The 21396-nt window shown below is 44.0% G+C and overlaps 1 protein-coding gene across 1 annotated transcript; it reads left to right on the plus strand.

Annotated features, from left to right (window-relative positions):
* The first annotated feature begins 244 nt into the window (after positions 1-244).
* On the plus strand, positions 245-8349 carry GKN2 (gastrokine 2). Its single transcript, XM_006119110.5, has 6 exons — positions 245-1488; positions 2813-2866; positions 5666-5797; positions 6216-6326; positions 7045-7198; positions 8032-8349. The coding sequence occupies exons 1-6, from the start codon at positions 1477-1479 to the stop codon at positions 8112-8114; spliced, it is 546 nt and encodes a 181-aa protein (XP_006119172.3). The 5' UTR covers positions 245-1476; the 3' UTR covers positions 8115-8349.
* The last annotated feature ends 13047 nt before the right edge of the window (positions 8350-21396 follow it).

Here is a 21396-nt window from a genome sequence, read left to right on the forward strand (position 1 = left end):
CAGAAGGAGCTGTCTACACTGCCCCTTCTTGCGCAAGAAAAACCCTCTTGTGCAATGCTGTTACGCCAATTACTTTTCAGGAAGAACGGCATTGCACAAGAGGGTTTTTGTTGCACAACAAGGGGCAGTGTAGTCAGCTCCTTCTGGCGCAAGAGCCTCTTCTGCAAAAATGGTGGCTCATTAGGTATGCAAATGAGGCTCTGCGATAGTCCATGCTTAGCCTCATTTGCATATCTCTGGTGCAAGAAGCCGCAAGTGTACTGTTTGCTATAAAACTAATATGAATTAACCATGCCAGTCTGAGGAGCCAGTGGCTTGGGGGAACCTTGACTTTGACCTATAATTGGTATTTAGCCAGTGCTTGTGGGTTGCCATTCTATGGATACTAACAGACTTGCCCAGCATTGCCTGGGTCATTCAGGGCAAAGGGCTGGTGTGTGGGAGAGGCTGGGGGTGGAGGATACAAGAGTGAGGGTTGTGATTGATGAGGAGAGGATCAGGGTAGGGGGTCCCATCTGGGTCTTTTCTCTCCCTCTAACCTCCCCCTGACACCAGGGGCCTCTTCTCTTCCCCCAACTAGCTCCCTCTTCATCAGCTGCCAGGGGCATTTTCTTTCCCCCTGCCCCAGGGCTCTTACTTACTTGGTGTGCTAGCAGACAAGATGGCAGAGCCCTAGGCCTGCTGGCCGCTCCCTTGCTGATGCAGCTGCCCACAGTAGACACTCTGCAGGAAGCTCTCCCTTGGGCTCACTGCCCACAGTGGCCAATCTCAGTATTAAATCCCTCCAAACAACAGCCCCTCCCTTTGCATGTTATGGAAAACAGTCCCTTTTCTGGGGCTTCTGGTTCTCCTGGCACAATCAAACCCCGACCTTGCTTTAAGTTAGGAGAAGAGGAAGCTGCATCCCAAATTTGGTGACCCTAGCTCTCACAGTGTAGTAGGAGTTTTTGCAGACACACACACACAGACAGATACTCTAATATGTGTGTGTGTCTTATATAAATATATATAATAACTGTCCAGGTTCACTATTAAGCTATGTGGATGTCTGCGGATGGAGATACAGACAGGAAAATGTAAAAAGTAGGAAAGAGCAGTAGAGTCATTCCTTATATTCACGTCTGCTAATGAAGAAAACTTTACAAGTTAAACCTTTGTGTATTACAAATGAAAACTAGCATTTGTATACTCTGGAGAGTTAATTAGTAAATAATAGATATTTGCGAAGTGAGCAATTTTAATCTTTTCAGGGTGGACTAAAGCACTTACATCCTATCAGAATCAAGTTATCTGTCCAGGCCCAAAATTCAGATAAAGCCATTTACCATGGTGTGGCATGCAGATACGGGATTGCTCGAGTCACAACGCATATTTCTGTCAACTGTTTCCCACACCTATAGCAAGATATAAAAGTTAGAGGTCTCGGCAGTTTTTTTCCATTTCATCCACAACTTCTTGTTCTTATCTGAAGGAAAAATGAATACAGTTGTGAGTATCTTTGTCTTTTATTGTAATTGTAATTATTTTTAAAGATACTATTTGTACAAAAATCTTAATTCTTTTTTACTAGAAGTGTGTTCAGTAAAGTTAGCATTGATTTGAGAGGACAAGAAGAATAATTATATTTCATTATTTGGTCCAGCTTTCTTTGCACTACAAAAATCCCCTTGAAACCACTAGGAATCATGCATTGGAAAAGGATATAGGATTGAGCCCAAACTTAAGCATGTTTTCACTGCAAATTTTTGATATTTTTTTAGAGGAATCAAGAAATACTTTGGCAGCAATTATTGTAATTTCTGACTAACAAGAAAAATGTAACTTCTCCAAAGAAAAAGTATTGCCTGTTACTTTCTGAATGGAATAATTTAAGATAACTGAAATTACAAAAAATTTTACACAGGCAAAAGTGTGAGAAATGTTTCAAATTACTAAAAATATTTAGCAAACTTCATTTTTTAAAGTTAGATTTTGGACTGGACTTTGTAATATTTTATCTAGTAAATGTAGGCCTCAACCAAGTATGGGAATCTAGGGAATGCCATATTACATCTGATCTGTGGTCATTGTTTGTACCATGTCTCTGACAGTTATTGACACCAGATTCATCAGAGGCAAGTGCAAGAAATTGTGCAGTGGACAATTAGGGAATCATCAACAACCAGATATAAACATCTCAAATTTTGTGGGGGATCAACATGCTTCTAGTTCCAATGGAAAGGGGAAGGGATTTTTAGTCTAACCACCTAAAAATTGTCCTTGTTTTTGTTAATGGACATTTAATGTCAATGACTAAGACTTTGGAGGAAGAATGTGTTTGTTAAATACCTCATTCTCTTCAGCTGAGGTATGAGAGCTGAGTTGGAGCACCAACAGGCCCTCCAATAAAATTATGGCAGAGTAGGTTTGGGATTCTAAAATTTCTATGGCAAAAACACAAGTATCAAATATATCAGAAAGATGACAGCCAGCTAGCTTTATCTTTATATACAGTAATACAGAAGTAAACAAATCTTAAGCAAGAATTGTTTTAAATTCCTTCTTCTGTTCCCTTTAAGATTAAGTCATCTTTATAAAATTTCACAGTGATTCAAGCGAAACTTATCCAAGAGAAACTTACAATTGGCAAATGTAATCATTTTCAGATAATCTGCATACAATGCAAAATAGATAAATGTTCAAGTCTCAAGAATGAAACAGCTTCCCTCGAGTCATTAATCCTGCAGGCTGAGTTTTGGCCTGAATGCAGTCCATGTGTCTCGATGGTTTTTAGTGTTTCTATTGCATCTGAAAGCTATTATTTCTTTTTCAGGCTATAGTAATTGCTGTGCTGGGAGTCTTCTGGACTCAAGCTTCTTCATATGAAGTAAGTAGACTGCCAGAGCTTTGTATTGTCCAGTGTTCATTTGCAATGCATTAGGTCCCTAGAGAAGTGGTATAACCTGGAAGAAAAGCACTGAAAAAGTTAAGAAAATGTTTATCGCTGAGCACGAAGGAAATATATTCTTCGCCAAACCAGAAAATCCTATAAATTAAGGAGCCAGTGCTGCAGTCATTGCTCCGAAAAAGCTCCTACTGACACTTGCCTAAGTAAGGACCATTAGAAAAGGCCCCAAAGAAGGAGCAGATCTGTGAAGTCACCTCCTTCCATCCCATCAAATCAGTTCAGGGTTATTCCTCACACAGTTATCTGCGAGTCCACTGCTTCCTAGGCAAGCACAATCCCCCAGAACAGAGGTCTCAAACTCCCAGTCCATGGGCTAGTCCCTGCCAGAAAGATTGCACAATCTGGCCCAGCTGGCTGGGAAAGGCTTCGTTCTGGCCTGCAAGCTCTGCCCTTCCCCCATGCTACCCCATTCCCCGACCAAGCATATAAGAACATAAAAACATAAGAACATAAGAATGGCCATACGGGGTCAGACCAAACGTCCATCTAGCCCAGCATCCTGTCTGCCGACAGTGGCCAGTGCCACATGCCCCAAAGGGGATGGACCAAAGACAATGATCAAGTGATTTGTCTCCTGCCATCCATATCCAGCCTTTGACAAATAGAGGCCAAGGACATCACTCCTTACCCCCTGGTTAATAGCTTTTTATGGACCTAAACTCCATAAATTTATCTAGCTCTTTTGTAAACTCTGTTATAGTCCTAGCCTTCACAGTCTCCTCTGGCAAGGAGTTCCACAGGTTGACTATGCGCTGTGTAAAGAAGAACTTTCTTTTATTAGTTTTAAACCTACTAGCCATTAATTTCATTTGGTGTCCTCTAGTTCTTATATTATTGGAACAAGTAAATAACTTTTCTTTATTCACCCTCTCCACACCACTCATGATTTTATATACCTCTATCATATCCCCCCTTTGTCTCCTCTTTTCTAAGCTGAAAAGTCCTAGTCTCTTTAATCTCTCCTCATATGGGACTGGTTCCAAACTCCTAATCATTTTAGTTGCCCTTTTCTGAACCTTTTCTAATGCCAGCATATCTTTTTTGAGATGAGTAGACCACATCTGTACGCAGTATTCAAGATGTGGGCGTACCATGGATTTATATAAGGGCAATAAGATATTCTCTGTCTTATTCTCTATCCCTTTTTAAATGATTCCTAACATCCTATTTGCTTTTTTGACTGCCACTGCACACTGCATGGACATCTTCAGAGAACTATCCACAATGACTTCAAGATCTCTTTCCTGATTAGTTGTAGCTAAATTAGCCCCCATCATATTATATGTATAGTTGGGGTTATTTTTTCCAATGTGCATTACTTTACATTTATCCACATTAAATTTCATTTGCCATTTTGTTGCCCAATCACTTAGTTTTGTGAGATCTTTTTGAAGTTCTCCTCAGTCTGCTTTGGTCTTAACTACCTTGAGCAGTTTAGTATCGTCTGCAAACTTTGCCACCTCACTATTTACCCCTTTCTCCAGATCATTTATGAATAAGTTGAATAGGAATGGTCCTAGGACTGACCTTTAGAGAGCACCACTAGTTACCCCTCTCCAATCTGAAAATTTACCATTTATTCCTACCCTTTGTTTCTTGTCTTTTAACCGGTTCTCAGTCCATGAAAGGATCTTCCCTCTTCTCCCATGACAATTTAATTTACACAACAGCCTTTGGTGAGGGAACTTGTCAAAGGCTTTCTGGAAATCTAAGTATACTATATCTACTGGATCCCCCTTGTCCACATGTTTGTTGACCCCTTCAAAGAACTCTAAGGGTATGTCTACACTAGCTCCCTAGATCGAACTAGGGTGGCTAATGTAGGCATTCGAACTTGCAAATGAAGCCCAGGATTTAAATATCCCGGGCTTCATTTGCATGTTCCCGGGCGGGCGCCATTTTTAAATCCCCTTAGTTCGAACTGACTGCCCGCGGCTACACACGGCAGTCAGAAGTTAATCCGAACTAAGTCCTTAGTTTGGATTAACTGTTAAACCTCATTGCAGGAGGAGTAACAGTTAATCCGAACTAAGGACTTAGTTCAGATTAACTTCTGACTGTTACGTGTAGCCGCGGGCAGTCAGTTCAAACTAAGGGATTTAAAAATGGCGCCCGCCCAGGAACACGCAAATGAAGCCCAGGATATTTAAATCCTGGGCTTCATTTGTAAGTTCGAATGCCTACATTAGCCACCCTAGTTCGAACTAGGGGGCTAGTGTAGACATACCCTAATAGATTAGGAAGACATGATTGCCCTTTACAGAAACTATGTTGATTTTTGCCCAACAAATTATGTTCTTCTATGTGTCTGACAATTTTATTCTTTACTATTGTTTCAACTAATTTGCCTGGTATTGGCGTTAGACTTACCAGTCTGTAATTGCTGGGATCGCCTCTAGAGCCCTTTTTAAATATTGGCGTTACATTAGCTATCTTCCAGTCATTCCACCAAGACCCCACACCTCCCAGCCTGCTCCTGCCCTCTCCCCCCTGGCCAGACACCTACCTCCAGCCTACTCCTGCTCCCTCTCCCTGGCCAGACACCCTGCCCCAGAGAGAGGGCAGTTGGCAAGCCTAGTGAGCAGGGGGCACAGTTCCCTAGTAGTTCTTTAACTTCATTAACCCTGGACTTAACAACAGCGTTTTACCTGTCTTTTATGCACTTCTCAGATGAGTGTAAAAGGTGACTCTATGACATGCTTTGTGTTTTGTACTCAGATCTATAGCCTCCCTGGGAATAACAATGATTATGTCCAACAAACCGTGACTATCAGCAGTGAACATAATATTGTCGATATCCATGTGCATGCTGGGATGTGCTCCTCTGACACTATTTTTGACTACAATCGTGTAAGTGAAAACAAGAATCTGTCTTGACTTAAATTATCTCTATGCATTTTTTTCTTTTTAAACAAAGAAATTTAGCTTAATACATCTTTTTCCTCCTCATGAATAACCTTAACAGATGCCTGTTTTAGACACCTATCTCTTTGGTTTGTTCGTATGTCCGTTCTACAGAAATCCATAACGAAGACAGGAAAATATAGAAATTGCCCTTAGAACTGTAGAAGGCAGAAACATGGAGATGTAAATTCTGATCCTAGTTACAGTGGTGTAAATGCAGAGTAACTCAACTGAAGTGCATCAGGTCACTCGGAACTGACACCACTGTATCTGACAGCAGAAACTGGCCCATTGTGCCAAGAGAATTAACAATTGGATGGCAGTAAGTATTTTCAAATTACAAACCTGCTCTTGTGTATCACAGGGATACATTGCAACCAGACTGTTTTCCCGGAGGGCCTGCTTTGTATTAAAAATGGAGAAAGGCTATATCCCAGAGATAGAAGAACTTGGACGTCTTGCGTATGAGAAACAGGTAATTCTCCAGAGTATTATGTACTGTACACAAGCAAATCACATTAGAGAGGTGATGTGATGGAAGTAAAGGGCCGTGCCACGGGAGTACGCACTGTTCTTAGGAGTTTTTCTTTTTAGACTGGTGATAACAAAACAGAGACATGACAAGTTACAATTTCAAGGGAGGCTTATATGAAGGCCAAAAAAAAAGGAGGGCGAGATGTCTTCTTCTTCTTCTTGAGTTAGCTAACGCTGGTTAAAATAGCAGTGAGGACACAGCATCTCAGTTTTTAACTCTGGTTAGCAGCAGGAGTCAAAGCCTATAGCGGGACCTGGGATAGAACTCAAGCTTCTGGCACAGAGTGCAGCTTCCAGGGTACAGAAGAAAATTACAGCTAGAGCATTAAGATCCAACTGATTTCAGTATTCAGCCTCTCAAATAACAGGTGACCAGTAACAAGTTCCTAGCAAAATTACCTGTACAGGCTGGGAGTATAAACAGAGAAAACAAAGAGCAGTTCTGGGGCACCTTAGAGAACTTTAAAAACAAGCAGAAAACAAAGGGAAAGCTGCTCAAGTATAAAACTACATGGCTGTTCTATATTATTATTAATGCTTATTAAGTATTTTAGTAATGCAATTCATTTTGCTGTGTACAGAATTACTCTTTAGTGAACAAGGATGTTACAGAAAAATAAGAAATATTGTAACTGTATTTTATTACTTTCTCCTTTTAGATGATGAAGAAGATATTTTCTGAAAGAAATCTGTGGGTGCAATATGAACCTAGTGATTCTATAATTGCTGAATTCAAGGAGTGGCTTCTCTTTGGTAAACCCATTGAGAAACTCTGCAGAGATGTGCCTATCTACAGGGTTCACAGAGTTGAAGGTGAGTACCAAGAATGAAACTAAAGGGATTGAGTCTTAAAAGAGCTGCTTTTCATAATCCTGTCAATGGCTCTTGTGTGAGCAGTAGTATGTGAGCGCCCCACGATCGGTAGGATAGTTTCGTGGGAGATAGGTAAGTGTTATTAATCCCATTTCATCAATGGGTAACTGAGGCAGGGAGAAGCTAAGAGAAGAACACTCAAAAGAAATCAGCATAATTCCTTTTGAGCATTCTATACTAAGTGACTTGCCCAAGGTCACACAGGAAGTTTCTGGCAGAGCAGGGAATTAAACCCAATCTCCCATGTCCAGAGCTAATACACTAATCACTGTATTGTCCCCTCTTTCTTGCCAAATATAAAATGACAGCTTGGGCTCATCTGTGTTAAAGTGACTCTTAATAATGAATTGATTTGCTGGTTTGGTGGCCAGGATCTATCTTGCAAGGTAGACAAAGGCAGCACTTTCTGGAGCCCCTATTGCTGCTCCTACATTACATCGTGCTGCTGGCAAGACTCCCTTGTCCTCCAGTGATCCCTGGATTGTAATGGCTATAGCAGGTCTAACTTATGCCAAAGCACTGGCTTGACACAACTGGCCCAGGACCAGAAATATGGAAAGGCGGCTTAAAGCTGAATTTGCATCCCTTCCTTCCTCCCCCCATTTGAGTTGCACCATAAGAGTCTGGTCTACCTCCTGCACAAATCAACGGGAGTCTCAGATGTGTGTTGGACCGAGCCCTGGCGGGGAGCCAAGTCCCATACTTGTACATTTCTTGCTGGACTTTGGAGAATAGTCACTGACGTTGTGTTTCTCTCCATGTTTCCTGTTTAGGTGCCCTAAGAGCTGGCGGCTGTGCCAAGGCAGGAATCCTCGGCATTTTGGGCATTTCCGTCTGCGGAAATATCAGTATTTAGACATGACTGTGGCAGTGCCATTGCTTGGAATGGGCTTATTATTCCCCACGTGCTTTCATTTGTTGTAAGCCGCAAGGAACATTATTAAATTGGGATCGATTTCATTGTTCCCCATAATCAGCCTCTCCTGATCATCCTGCAAACTATGATCCACTAATAAAAGAATAAAACATTCCATCTGCCTAGCTTTTCTTTCACAAAACAAGCAGTATACAACTAAATGAATCACCTCCCCTCTTATTTCAGTGCTATTGTGCTTCCCTCCAAAGCAGACTAAAACTGCCCTTGATGCATTCATCTATTCAGACACACAATGTAGGCTCAGTCTCGCAGGGGGTGTTAGAGACAAAACTCCTCAGTGAAGTCAGCAGCTTGATACTTCAATCACTGTGGCTCCATAAATGTGAAGGCTAGAGAGGCTGAGACAGAAGGGACAGACAGACAGACATCATGTTCTTAATTCAAATACATTTTGTTTTTCTTCATTTACATCAATGCTCTGGGGTGGGGCTGGGGAGGAGTGGTTCAGTGTGTGGGCAGCTCTGGGGACAGAGGACAACCCCAGACCTCTTCTCACTGCAGCAACTCTGGTGTCTGTTCATGGCTGCTACGGCTGCAATGGACATAGCTGGGGCAGAGGGCGCACACACAGACACACAAATGGGCAAACTCTGAAATATATAGTAGATAGCTGTTGCTTTCTCCACCTCTGCCCCCTATTGGCCCAATGGGGTTATAGCTGTCCAGATCCCCCCTCTGGACCCGTGCTGCTCCCCTGTGGTCATTCTACAGTATAACCGTCCCTTCTACCAGACCCCCTCCCTTTCCATTTTATGAGACACAGTAGAATTCTAGGCACACCCCATTGTCCTGGCACAACCAAACCCTGACCTTGCTTTAAGTTTGGAGATGAGGAAGCTGCCTAGCAAATTTGGTGGCCCTTACCATTTAGGACAGGGGTTTCCAACCTTTTTAACCACAAGATCACTTTTTCAAATTAAGTGCAATGTAAGATCTACCCCCAACCCAAATACCCTTGCCTGGCTTCCTTCCCCCCTTCTCTGGGGCCCTGCCCCTCCTCCACCCCTTCTCCAAGGCCTCACCCTACTTGCTCTGTTGCCCTTCCTCCCCGAATCTCATTCACTTTCACCAGGCTGGGGTAGGGGTACAGGCTCTAGTCTTGGGCATGTGGCAAATGCCCTATCCCCATGGCCAGTGTTTCTCAACTTTTTTTTATAAAATATTCCTTTTTCCAAAAAAAAAAAAATGATAAGTACCCTCAGTACCTACAGTTTTCACACACAATTTTTTTAACCGTTGCAACACATTTGTTTAAACAACTTAATTGTAGCCAGGTGGGTGAAGAAATATTTGGGTGTAAAAAAGTAAAAAATAATAAAATGCTGTAAAACTTTTTTAAAAAAAACCCAGTTTCCTCCAAATTTCAGTTGAGCTGATATACTCCCCCCAGAATTCTCTTGAGTACCCCCTAAGGGTACTTATACCACTGGTTGAGAAGCACTGCCCTGGGCCACTCCAGGGTCTACCCCCTGTCTTACGAATGCAGGGGGCTGGTCCATCCCTGCAGCGGCCTGTCTAACTGCTCCTATGGCAGCCAAGACTTGAACACATGATCCTGTGCTCTCTAGGGCTATGTCTACACTGGCAGGTTCTTGCGCAAGAACACATCCACACTGCCATGTACGTGATGTGCTTTTGTGCAAGAGTGGTGTGGTCACGTGGCAGAGATTCTTGTGCAAGAGCTATGCTCTTTTCTCACAAGTGCAAGCTCTCTTACATGCTGTACTGTAAATTTTCTCTTGCGTAGGAGTGGTTGGGCAATGTGGATGCTCACGCAAGAGCAGCCATTCTTGTGCAAGAAACTGCCAGTGTAGACATAGCCTAGACGAATGCCCTATCCCCTGGGCCACTCCAGAGCTGAGCCCACCTCCCTACCCTTGGGGGGTTCTGTATCAGCTGTCTGGTTGCTCTTTATATATTATTATTGATCCAGAGAGGAGGTACAGCCTGAGAAAATGTCCCCAGCTGGTTGTGCCAGTGTGCTTCAACACTACTCTGAAAATATTGCTGGCAGGGCAAGAAGGTAATTTGTTCACCACTCACTCCTCAGGTTCTCTGTTGAGGGTGCCACCAGGAGGCACAATTTAATTGGTAGGATTTGTAATGGACACAGCAGTATATTAGAACCTGGCCTGGCATCAGTATTGGGTGGGAATTGATCTTGAAAATTCCAAGATTTTGAAAAATTTTCCTATCCCAAATCAGGACCAAAAAAATAAAAATCTTGGAAAGTAATAGAGATGTAGCCATGTTAGTCTAGTCTAGCTGAAACAAAAAACAAGACTATGTAGCACTTTAAAGACTAATATCTTGTTAGTCTTTAAAGTGCTATATAGTCCTGTTTTTTGTTTCAAAATCTTGAAAATTACCATGAATTGACAAACCAAAAAATACAGTTCAGGTCAATTGAAACATTTTGCGTAGATAAATTCTAAGGCTACGTCTAGACTGGCATGATTTTCCGCAAATGCTTTTAACGGAAAAGTTTTCCGTTAAAAGCATTTGCGGAAAAGAGCATCTAGATTGGCACGGATGCTATTCCGCAAAAGCACTTTTTGCGGAAAAGCGTCTGTGACAATCTAGACGCGCTTTTGCGCAAAAAAGCCCCGATCACCATTTTCACAATCAGGGCTTTTTTGCGCGAAACAAATCTGAGCTGTCTACACTGGCCCTTTTGTGCAAAAGCTTTGCGCAAAAGGACTTTTGCCCGAACGGGAGTAGCACAGTATTTCCTCAAGAAGCACTGATTTCAGACAGTAGGAAGTCAGTGTTCTTGTGGAAATTCAAGCAGCCAGTGTAGACAGCTGGTAAGTTTTCCGCAAAAGCAGAAAAACTTGCCAGTCTAGACACAGCTTAAGTGGGGGTTTTTTTCACTTTGAACTTTTTAAACCCGATTTGGACTACATTTACAACATTTGTAACCAAAAAGTCATTTCAACTCAAACTTTTCATTTTAACTATTTTGAAACTTTTTTTTGCCCCCCAAAAACTCAAATTGGGAAATTCATTGAAACTGTCCCTGTTTTACAAACAGTTTTATTATTGACAAATTGGAAATTTTTATTAAAAAATGTTTCAGTGGAAAATTCTCAACCGTCTCTAACTGAGACCTGTTGCTTGTTTTACACCTGGCATGGAACAGCCTCCAAATGTTAATTATATGTAGTTATCACCACTGACACACATTGTCACTGACCTGAAAATGTAGATATGGAAGTCTGCCTACATATTTCCAATTCCTTGGGCCACTCAAACACCTAAAGACATAAAAACCGGTTGCCTCTATTAATTCAGACATTATTACACTGGATCTTTGATTTAGACATTCCTGGTTATGTTGCTCATGGCATGCTGGCTTGCAATCTGTTATGCAATGTTAATTTCGGATGCTAAAACAGAAAAAAGCGTGTGTGTGTGTGTGTGTGTGTGTGTGTGTGTGTGTGTGTGTGACAAAAGTGTTTTAAAATAATTAATCCGCATGTATATGGTCATCTTAATCTGAACTGACTGTATACCTGAGTTTGTACTTTTACTGCCCTTGCACTTCCTTAAAGCTCTCGTGCTGTTATGTAGGCTGCTGCAGTTCTAATAAAGCAAAATCAAACCTGGGTCTCCAGCTGTCCTTGGATTTAGGTCTATATCAATACATAGGTCCTCTTTCATTATTTCTGCAGCGAGGCTGAGAATGAAGAGCAGAATACGGCAGCCGTGGGGTCATGACACAAGCTCAGTGTTTTAACTTTCATCCAATATTCTTTTTTACCAAGCTCTGATGGGGGATGGGGAGGAGTCAGGCACAATCCCTTTATTTAACAGTTGGAGGCCGGAGGAGAAATCAAACCAGGGAAAGCATGAAATGATGCATTTCTAAAAACAAAAGTAAACAGACTGATAAAGAGAACAGTGAATTAAAAACCCAAAGCAACAGGGCTCCTGCCCAGCCAATGGCTAAGCTTAGCAACCTGAGCTGTTGCCACACAGGTAAATGCCAGACGGGCCCAGGATTCCAGTATCAGCACAACCTTGCGATTCAAAACACGGGTCTCCTCCTTCAAGGGAAAAAGTAAAGATGGCTAGAAAAAAAGAAGCCAACATAACGAGATACGTCAGAGATCAGATCATTACCCCGCTACGTGAGAAAATGGCTTCCAGCAGGGCTGGACAATGCCCTAGAAGCAGAAGTTTCTCTAGCCCATTCTCAATCCCATCCAGGGATTATTCAGTGCAATAATCTTACTAACTGTGGCCGGCTCTCCTGGGCAGTGGGATGGCCTAGTGGTTAGGTCCCGGTGTTAGCTGGGGGCCCGGGGTGTAGGACTTCTAGACGCTTACCAGAATCTATTCCTTCAACTTGGGGCCTGGCCCCAAGAGTCCAATGTCCCTCTCCTCAGTGGGGATTTCTTTCTGGTTCTCCCCCTTTGCGCCAGGAGGAGGGCCTGGAAGGTTGCGTCCTCCTGCGTACGACCCAGCAAATAGCTCTGGCAGATGGCAGAACCTTCTCCTGCCTCTTTTCTGGTCAGCCCCTAACTGAGCTATGTTCCCTCCTTTTATTCTCCCTCCAGGCCTGGCCTTGGCTGCAGGTAAAACGGGGCGGGGCTAATTGGGCAAAAAGGCCTTGCTTAGCGCCTGCACTGCCAGGCCCTCCTCTCACTCCCTCACACTAACGCTAATGTTTGAAATCAAGTTCACAGTACACGGGTTTAAAGAAAAGGCACTGTACCTCAGGGGTCAAGCTTGCATTATGAAAAACTACAAGTATTAGTTACAACGTTCACAAGCTACTTAGAGCAAATAACAAGCATTGTCCCAGATTAAGGTGTGTACATTTTTAAGTAGTAGAAGATGAGTGTTCTTGAGTGCACCACCACCCACAGAGTGTACAGAGTCAGAGTCAGTGGCAGTAAAGCAGATATGTACATGAGTGGAGTCTGTCCCTAGATCTGTAGGTGTTTGATGGGTCTTCTATAGAAAGCTACAGTCTGTCAGGGAAGAAATTGGGTTATTTCCCTGACTGTGCCCCTTGTCAGAGGTCTCATTCACACACCCTGGTATTGTCAGTATCCTGTGATGTGCTCTGTATATACATCTCTGGACCATCTGATGACATTGGGAACCATGAACTGCCTCCTGAGCCAGGTGTATCACCTACCAACTCTGCACACTGTCAGCATCAGCATGCATCTAAAACCTGACTCTGATCTGACACTGGATTAATGCTGATATAATTCCACTGCCTTCAGGTGCAGTTACCCCAATGTACACAGCTGTATGAGTCTGAACCCTTGTTGATGAGTGGTTTTGGGGAAGTGCTATGACTCATGGTATGGAGAAGCTCAGATTACATCAGTGGTGGGCAACCTGTTTCCTGAGGGCCACAAGCTCTGTGTGTGGCCCACAGGACATTTTGTTACCATTGCCCACGTGCAGGGTTGCCAGATTCCGCTGCTTTCTCTCAGCATAATTTTTCCCGACCAGTATTACTAAGGTGACATGTACATAAAGCAAAGGCACATGAAGTGAGTGTGTGCTGATTACACACACGATTGAGAGAGCCCTGTGTTCCTTCTGCATCCAGTCGAAGTGCTGCTCTGGATCAGTCGGCACCCTGCAAATTCTAGGTACATGAGCGCAGCCAGCAAAACTACCCTATCCCGGGAGACCGTCTCAGTTCTGACAATTTTGCAGCCCCCTGAGATGAAGGAGGCTACTCACACAGCCCACTCACTAGCCTAGGCTGCCCGTCACTGGACTAGATGATCACAATGCTCCCTTCTGACTTGGGAATCGATGATCAATGAACCCATGAGGTCATCAGTGACAAGCTCTGCGCAAATAAAATCAGACACGCTGAGCCTTAGGGGGTAAGGACAGGCATCCATATTGCATGGATCACCACCACAGCTGCTACTACAGGCATCCTTTTTGGAAGTGTCCACATAGCACCTATGGCAGTATTTCTTAAACTTTTTAAGACCAAGGAACACCAAACTTTTTATGAGGAACACCAAGGATTTTTTTGTTGAGCAAAAAAAAAAAAAAAAGTTGGGAGGAAAGGGATCGGGGGAAAGTTATTGAGCAAAAAAAAAAGGTCACCTGCCCCTTTAAGGGCGGCCATTTTGAACTCTGTTGTTCTCCGCAGCACACCGGTGTGCCACAGAACACAGTTTAAGAAACACTGACCTAAGGAGTGGTCAAGAGGACTGATTCAGAGACACTAGCTACCCTTCTCAGATGAGCATTCCTAAATACAGGAAGGCCCAATTGGGAGGACAATGGAGGGGAAGCTTGCATTACTTCTGAACTGCTCAGGAGATAACCAGATGACTTAGGTCTCTGCTAGTGCTCTCATGGCTACATCTTTAAAATGTGTTACAAATATATTTTAATAAAACAGACTTGCAATCCCCCTGGCTGATTTCAGGAAGATGAGCAGCATTGTAATGCTGTATAAAAACCATCATAGCGAAGATAGAAAGTACCCAGGAATAACCTAATTTCCATCATACTAAGGCTAGAAAATATACGTACTAGAGTTTTTATTTTGTCCTCTGGGTGATAATCAAAGAAATAGCTAGAAAATGCCTCAAGTTCCCTGCATATAAACGTAAATATACATTTCTCCTATCAGTAACCAGGAGGCTCATGGAGATAGGAAATCTTCAGCACCCTAGAGTGATTAAAGTTCTTTCCTTATCTCACTGAGAATTCCCCATGAACAATCTAAGTCGGCCTTCTTCATCTCTAGCTCAAAAAAAAAAAGACTCAGCTTAATATACTGAGTACTATTTGCACATGGGGCAGTACTCTAAGCCCTTATTTAGAAAGAACAAGTGGAGCATCTACACTACCAAACCCATTATTTCAAAATAATAACTCCTGCTTTCCATGAAGAATAACACTTATTTCAAATTAGTTATTTCGAAATAGCGGTAGTGTGGATGCTCCACTGCTGCTTTCTCAAAATATCTACTCCCCAGTCATTCAAAGTAATTACTCCCCTGTGCTTCCTGAGCCTGTAAGTCAAGGTTGCACATCCACATTAAGGGAGCCTGCCTCTGACTCATTTCGAGGCTTCTCTTTAATGTGGACACTACCTCAAAATTATTACATTGGGAGTTATTTCAAAATAATTTCCTAGTGTAGACATGCCCTGAGATAGCTACCGTGAATCTCCTCAAAACACAAAAAACTCTGGGAATATGATGGTGCCAAAATTACTCTCATTTTGGTTGCAATTCACATACGTGAAGGAAGCTTTTGCAGCACTCTTGATTCCCACTGGGCCAAATCTTGAAGTACTTTGCATAAGATAGTCAGGACTTCGCTTTTTATCTTCAAAAAGCTTCCCAAACAGGGTTGATGGTGATTATAATTGATTACAGCAGCAGTACTGAAGCACCAGTCAAGGCCCATTGGGTAAGGCCTTGCACACCTGGTCCATGCCCCAGAGAGATTACAATGTAAACAGACAAATGGCCAAAGTGAGATAACAATGGGAGTGAACAGGGTGGTGGCAGCAAATCTCATGTGACTTCTAAGGTTTGTGGGGAGTGAGGCCAGGCTTAAACTCAGCCCTCACTGCATATAGGGGATGCAAGAAAGTGCAATGAGGAAACTGAGGCAGGGAGCTGAAGTGATTTCACCAAGTCTTCAGAGGAAGTTGGTGTTAGAGCTGGGATTAAAACTCAGGCATTCCTAGTTCTATTTTCAGTCTCTTTCTCTCTCTCTCTGGCTTAAATGCCTCATCTACTCCCAGGGGCAGATGACCGTTTTGCGGGGCCCCGGGCAGCATAAATTCCGCGGGGCCCCCCCTTTGCCACAGCGCATGCTTTCTGAAGCGCGGGGCCCGGGGTGACCGCCCCATTCACCCTGCCCTATATCCACCCCTGTCTACTCCTAAGAAAAGGGACACATTCCTGGTGGGAGGGAGACAGCCCCGCAGCCCTCACAATAATGAATTTGTTAGTCTTTAAGGTGCCACTTCTTGTTTTTGCTGAACCAGACTAATATGGCTACCTCTGAAACCTAATAGCTTCCAGTAAACCAATGCAGTGCTGTGCAAAGACATGCCGGTGGTGCAAGGCAGCATCGTTCGTATGTACTGCGTCCTGAGATGCTTTGCGGGATGGATCTGCTCTGAGCTGTGCAATGCACTTTTTTGTTTGCAGAGACGGGGGGAAGATTTCTATAGTGCCCAGAAAGAATGTCTAGAGGCTGCATGGTGCTGAAAGCCCTGAGAGCCCTGAGCTGACCTGGGGAATGTCAGGGTGGAAATGGAATGACTGGTAGAGTGTTTCCCTTCTGCGTATCTCTGCTGGATCAGAAGAGAAGTGAAGGAACAAGGTGGGGAGATTGTTAACCAGTGCCGGAGCGCTACAAGGAGAGAAAAGCCTGACCTCTGCTCCCCAGCTATCTTGCTTATGTCAATTACCCTGCCCCCTCCAAGTGTGGCTTTGTTCATTACACTTTAGATTTCTCTTTTTGGTGTTGCTTTTAAAGGTGCAGAGCCAAATTCGCCACTGGCTACAGGGCTCGCAGCATGACTGAAGCGAGTTGGGCTTGAATCACTGCTGGCCTAGGCAGCCACAGCTCTGATGAATGAAGAGGATCCAAATTTAGTAAGAGGCACAGACCCAGAAAAGTATTTAGGCTCCTCGCTTGCCTGTAAAGCTTGTTCCTCCTGAACCAGGGCTGAATTTGGTTCAATTGAGCTGTAGCTGGTTATCCTATGAGTGCATTTGCCCCACCACAGCTGTTAATTACTGGTCAGACACTAGAGACTGGCTGTGTTTGTGTTTTAAAAGTGCATCCACTTCTGCACCATCTAAATGCCTAGCAGGGTCTTTCACGGAATAGTGGAAATTTCTTCATGTTCTATATGTTGTGTCAGCCAAGACTTGAACCAGGACGCTTCTAAAGGCGGCATCTCTGCCTTTGGATCTCTGGTGCAGGGTCAGGGTTCAAGACAATAAGACCTGTGCTAATCTCACTGCAGCTGACAGCAGCTCTCTGTCCGGCATCTTGAAGGAGACATCCCAAGTAACTGTGGGATTCTGAGGCACAGAGCAAGACACCGAGCCAGTGCAAATCTGTTGTTACAATTGTAACGTGTTTAATAAAATGGCTTTACAGCACAGCTTGTATTGAACGCACAATCACATTGCACATCTGAGTACCGGGCTATAACGCTACGTTGCAAGTCACCAGAGAGCAGATACATCTCCTAAGGGCTTGACCCTGCTTTCCTGTCTCCTCTTAATGCCTGTACAAGAAGTTCAGAAGCAGGGTCTAAATCAGCCCATGGCACTGACAGAGGACCAGGCCTTCTGGTACAACCAACGAACAGAGAAGCTGCAGAGCAAGGATGCAGAGATTCCATAAGAACATAAGAGCGGCCAGACTGGGTCAGACCAAAGGTCCATCTAGCCCAGTGTCCGGTCTGTTGGCAGTGGCCAATGCTAGATGCCCCAGAGGGAGGGAACATAACAATTAATCCTCACATGATCCTTCTCGTCATCCATCTCTAGACAAACAGAGGTTAGAGACACCATTCCTACTCATCCTGGCTAATAGCCACTGATGGACCTAACCTCCATGAATCTATCTAGCTCTTTTTGGAACTCTCTTAAGTCCTAGACTTCACCATATCCTCTGGCAAGGAGTTCCACAGGTTGACTGTGCTCTGAGTGAAGAAAAGCTTCCTTTTGTTTGTTTTAAACCTGCTGCCTATTAATTTCATTTGGTTCTTATTTTGTGGGAATAAATAAATAATTTTCCTTATTCGCTTTTCCCACACCAGTCATGATTTTACATGACTTAGATCACATCAGATTCACCCTTGCACTCCTCTGGTCCTAGGAACTAAAGTAAACAGAAGCAAACACTATCCCCAATATTACAGATGGGGAACATTGCCACCGATTCTCAAAAGTAGTTAAGATCCTTTGAGGATGAAAGCCATGGAAATGGAGCAACTTGCCAGTAACTGATGGTGAGTCTGTGACAGAGCCAAGAACTAAACCTAGATCTGCTGAGCCCTCATCCAGTGCCTTCACCTTCCTACAGGCTGAACCTCTCTAGTCCAGCACCCTGGGGACTTGATGGGTGCCGAAGTAGAGAATTTACTAAGCCACGAGAGATCAATATTGTGGTGAGTGAGTCTTTTTTTATTTTATTTCACTGAGGTGAATAAACGGAACAACTCTTGCAATGCTGCTCAGTAATTACTGCCTGACTGTACTGATACACCCTATATTAGCCTATGCCTAGACAAGTCTGATCACCTCTCTGCACAACAAAGTGTTAGCGCAGTTACACACAATTGTATTGTATCAACACAAGGCAATAAGTAGATAAAGCACAGGATCCATACTTGTGCTTAGCAGCATTACCAGCACTTCCATGCTTACCAGGCTCTTTGAAGATATTTAGGGGTATATTAGAGCTAAATAACAGCACAGAACAGTGAGAAGCAGGACTGGCAGCTATAAACAAACTTTACAGACTGCACGAAACTTGGCCACGTCCATGATAAGTGGACATCCAGCTAACTAAGATCATGCTGGACCAGATCATGCTGCCAGACCAGAGAGTGATGGACCAGAGAGGTCCAACCTGTATAATTAAATGTACTTTTCTTCATACAAATGGCCAACTCAAAAGTAGAGGCTGGGTTGTCCTCAATATTAAATATTAGCAAACCTTAAGAGCACTTTGTCTATTAGCTTAGAAGGCAGTGCTGTGTGTGCAGGAGCTTTGTGACTGGAACTCTTACAAATGGTGAAACAAAGAGCTGCAGTGCAAAGCTCCCAGATATATTATCATGCAACTGTTTGGTTTGGCTTTAGCGGGAGGATAAAGTGTTACGAACATAAGAACGGCCGTACTGGGTCAGACCAAAGGTCCATCTAGCCCAGTATCCTGTCTACCGACAGTGGCCAGCACCAGGTGCCCCAGAGAGGGTGGACCGAAGACAATGATCAAGCGATTTGTCTCCTGCCATCCCTTTCCAGCCTCTGACAGACAGAGGCCAAGGACACCATTTTATCCCCTGGCTAATAGCTTTTTATGGACCTAACCTCCATGAAATTATCTAGCTTCTCTTTAAACTCTATTATAGTCCTAGCCTTCACAGCCTCCTCTGGCAAGGAGTTCCACAGGTTGACTACACGCTGTGTGAAGAACTTTCTTTTATTAGTTTTAAACCTGCTACCCATTAATTTCATTTGGTGTCCTCTAGTTCTTCCATTCAGGGAACTAATAAATAACTTTTCTTTATCGGCCCTCTCCTCACCACTTATGATTTTATATACTGCAAGTTTGGAAGAAAGGAGGGGGGTGGAGATGAACGAGGGTCGGACACAAAGAATCCTAAGGCATGATGTGCTTTTCTGCCCAGGATAAAGAATCAGATCGTGTGCAGGAGGGCGAGCAGGGAGTGTAATGCAAATGGGTTTATTTGTCTAGTTTATTTTTCCTCTACATGCCAGTGGTTAGAGGATAACTGATTTGAAGCCCTATGTGCAAAGCAAATGCCTGGAACATCGGTTTCATCTGTTTTATTTTCATCTCTGCTATGGCAAGGTGTTTCACTTGGTGAAAATCACTTAATTCCTCTTTGCCTCACCCTTTTATAAAATGGAAATTTTACTTCACAGGGATGTTATTTTAATTAGTTATATTTGTAAAGCACTGTGCGATATCTGAGTAATAAGCCCTGTGTAAGTGCAAAGCTTTACTGCAGGACAATTATTATGTATGACTTATTACAACAAAGAAGTAGAAATTGTCTAGAGGTTGAAAAAGTTTGGGGAATTTACTGAACTGTACACGTTCCACTTTAAAAACATCTGTACTGTATGGAAAAATATAAAAAAATGATATCCTGCATCCTGACCAATGTTCCCTGTAGCTTTTTTTCCATCCGTGTGAGGAATAAATTTTGGCATGTGCAGATGTGCACCACCAGTGGAAACACATTCCTTGGGCTGTGGGCACTGTAGGAGCTCTACTAATCAGCTGGGCAACAGCTGAATCTCTCCTGGGTGGTCACCCAAGTGCTCAGCTTACAGGGAACACTGATTCCTGACCTGTCCTGATCTCTCCTTCCCTTCCCTATGTCATTGGTACCTACATGTACCACGACCACCGGCTCCTCCCCAGCACTACACATAAGTATGTCTAGATGCCTCGAGAGATCCGCAACCTTCGTACCAGGCAGGCAAGTGACCATACTGTTCTCCCGGTCATCACAAACCCAACTATCTATGGGTATATCTACACTACAAAGTTAATTCGAACTAACAGCCGTTAGTTCGAATTAACTTTGATAGGCGCTACACTAGCGCTCCGCTAGTTCGAACTTAATTCGAACTAGCGGAGCGCTTAGTTCGAACTAGGTAAGCCTCATTCTACAAGGACTAAGCCTAGTTCGAACTTATTAGTTCAAATTAAGGGGTGTGTAGCCCCTTAATTCGAACTAGTGGGAGGCTAGCCTTCCCCAGCTTTCCCTGGTGGCCACTCTGGCCAACACCAGGGAAACTCGTCTGCCCCCCTCTCGGCCCCGGAGCCCTTAAAGGGGCACGGGCTGGCTACGATGCCTGTGCCAGGTGCAAGCCTGCCAGCACCCAGCTAGCAGACCCTGCACCTGGCATGGCTCGAGCCAGCCATCCGATGCCCCCCAGCCCTCCCCCTCTTCCCAGGACCAGGCTGGCGGCTCCCGGGAGCTTGCCCGGGACCACAAGAGGCAGGCACCCGCCTGGTCTAGTGCAGACAACGTGGACCTCGTCGACGACCTCCGCATTAGGCACAGGAAAGTGGCCGTTTAGGGCAGGAGAGCTGCCAGCCTGGCCACCCAGGAGCAGGTGTGCATGAAAATCAAGGGGGTCCACTGAGACCCCCGACCCTGACCCCTGAGCTTACAATGGCCATACTGGGTCAGACCAAAGGTCCATCTAGCCCAGTAGCCTGTCTGCCAACAGCGGCCAACCCTAGGGACCCTGGAGGGGATGGACTGAAGACAGTGACCAAGCCATTTGTCTCATGCCATCCCTCTCCAGCCTTCTACAAACTTTGGGCAGGGACACCACTCCTATCCCCTGGCTAATACCACTCCATGGACCCAACCTCCATGACTTTATCTCACTTCTCTTTAAACTCTGTTCTAGTTCAGCCTCCTGCAGCAAGGAGTTCCACAGGTTGA

Source organism: Pelodiscus sinensis, chromosome 28 (assembly GCF_052426305.1).
Source record: "Pelodiscus sinensis isolate ZL-2025 chromosome 28, ASM5242630v1, whole genome shotgun sequence".
NCBI lineage: Eukaryota > Metazoa > Chordata > Testudines > Trionychidae > Pelodiscus > Pelodiscus sinensis.

Coding starts and splice junctions, on each gene's coding strand:
- GKN2 (XM_006119110.5), top strand. Junction 6,327..7,044: donor GTCTTGCGTATGAGAAACAG/GTAATTCTCCAG, acceptor TTCTCCTTTTAG/ATGATGAAGAAGATATTTTC. Junction 7,199..8,031: donor CAGGGTTCACAGAGTTGAAG/GTGAGTACCAAG, acceptor TTTCCTGTTTAG/GTGCCCTAAGAGCTGGCGGC.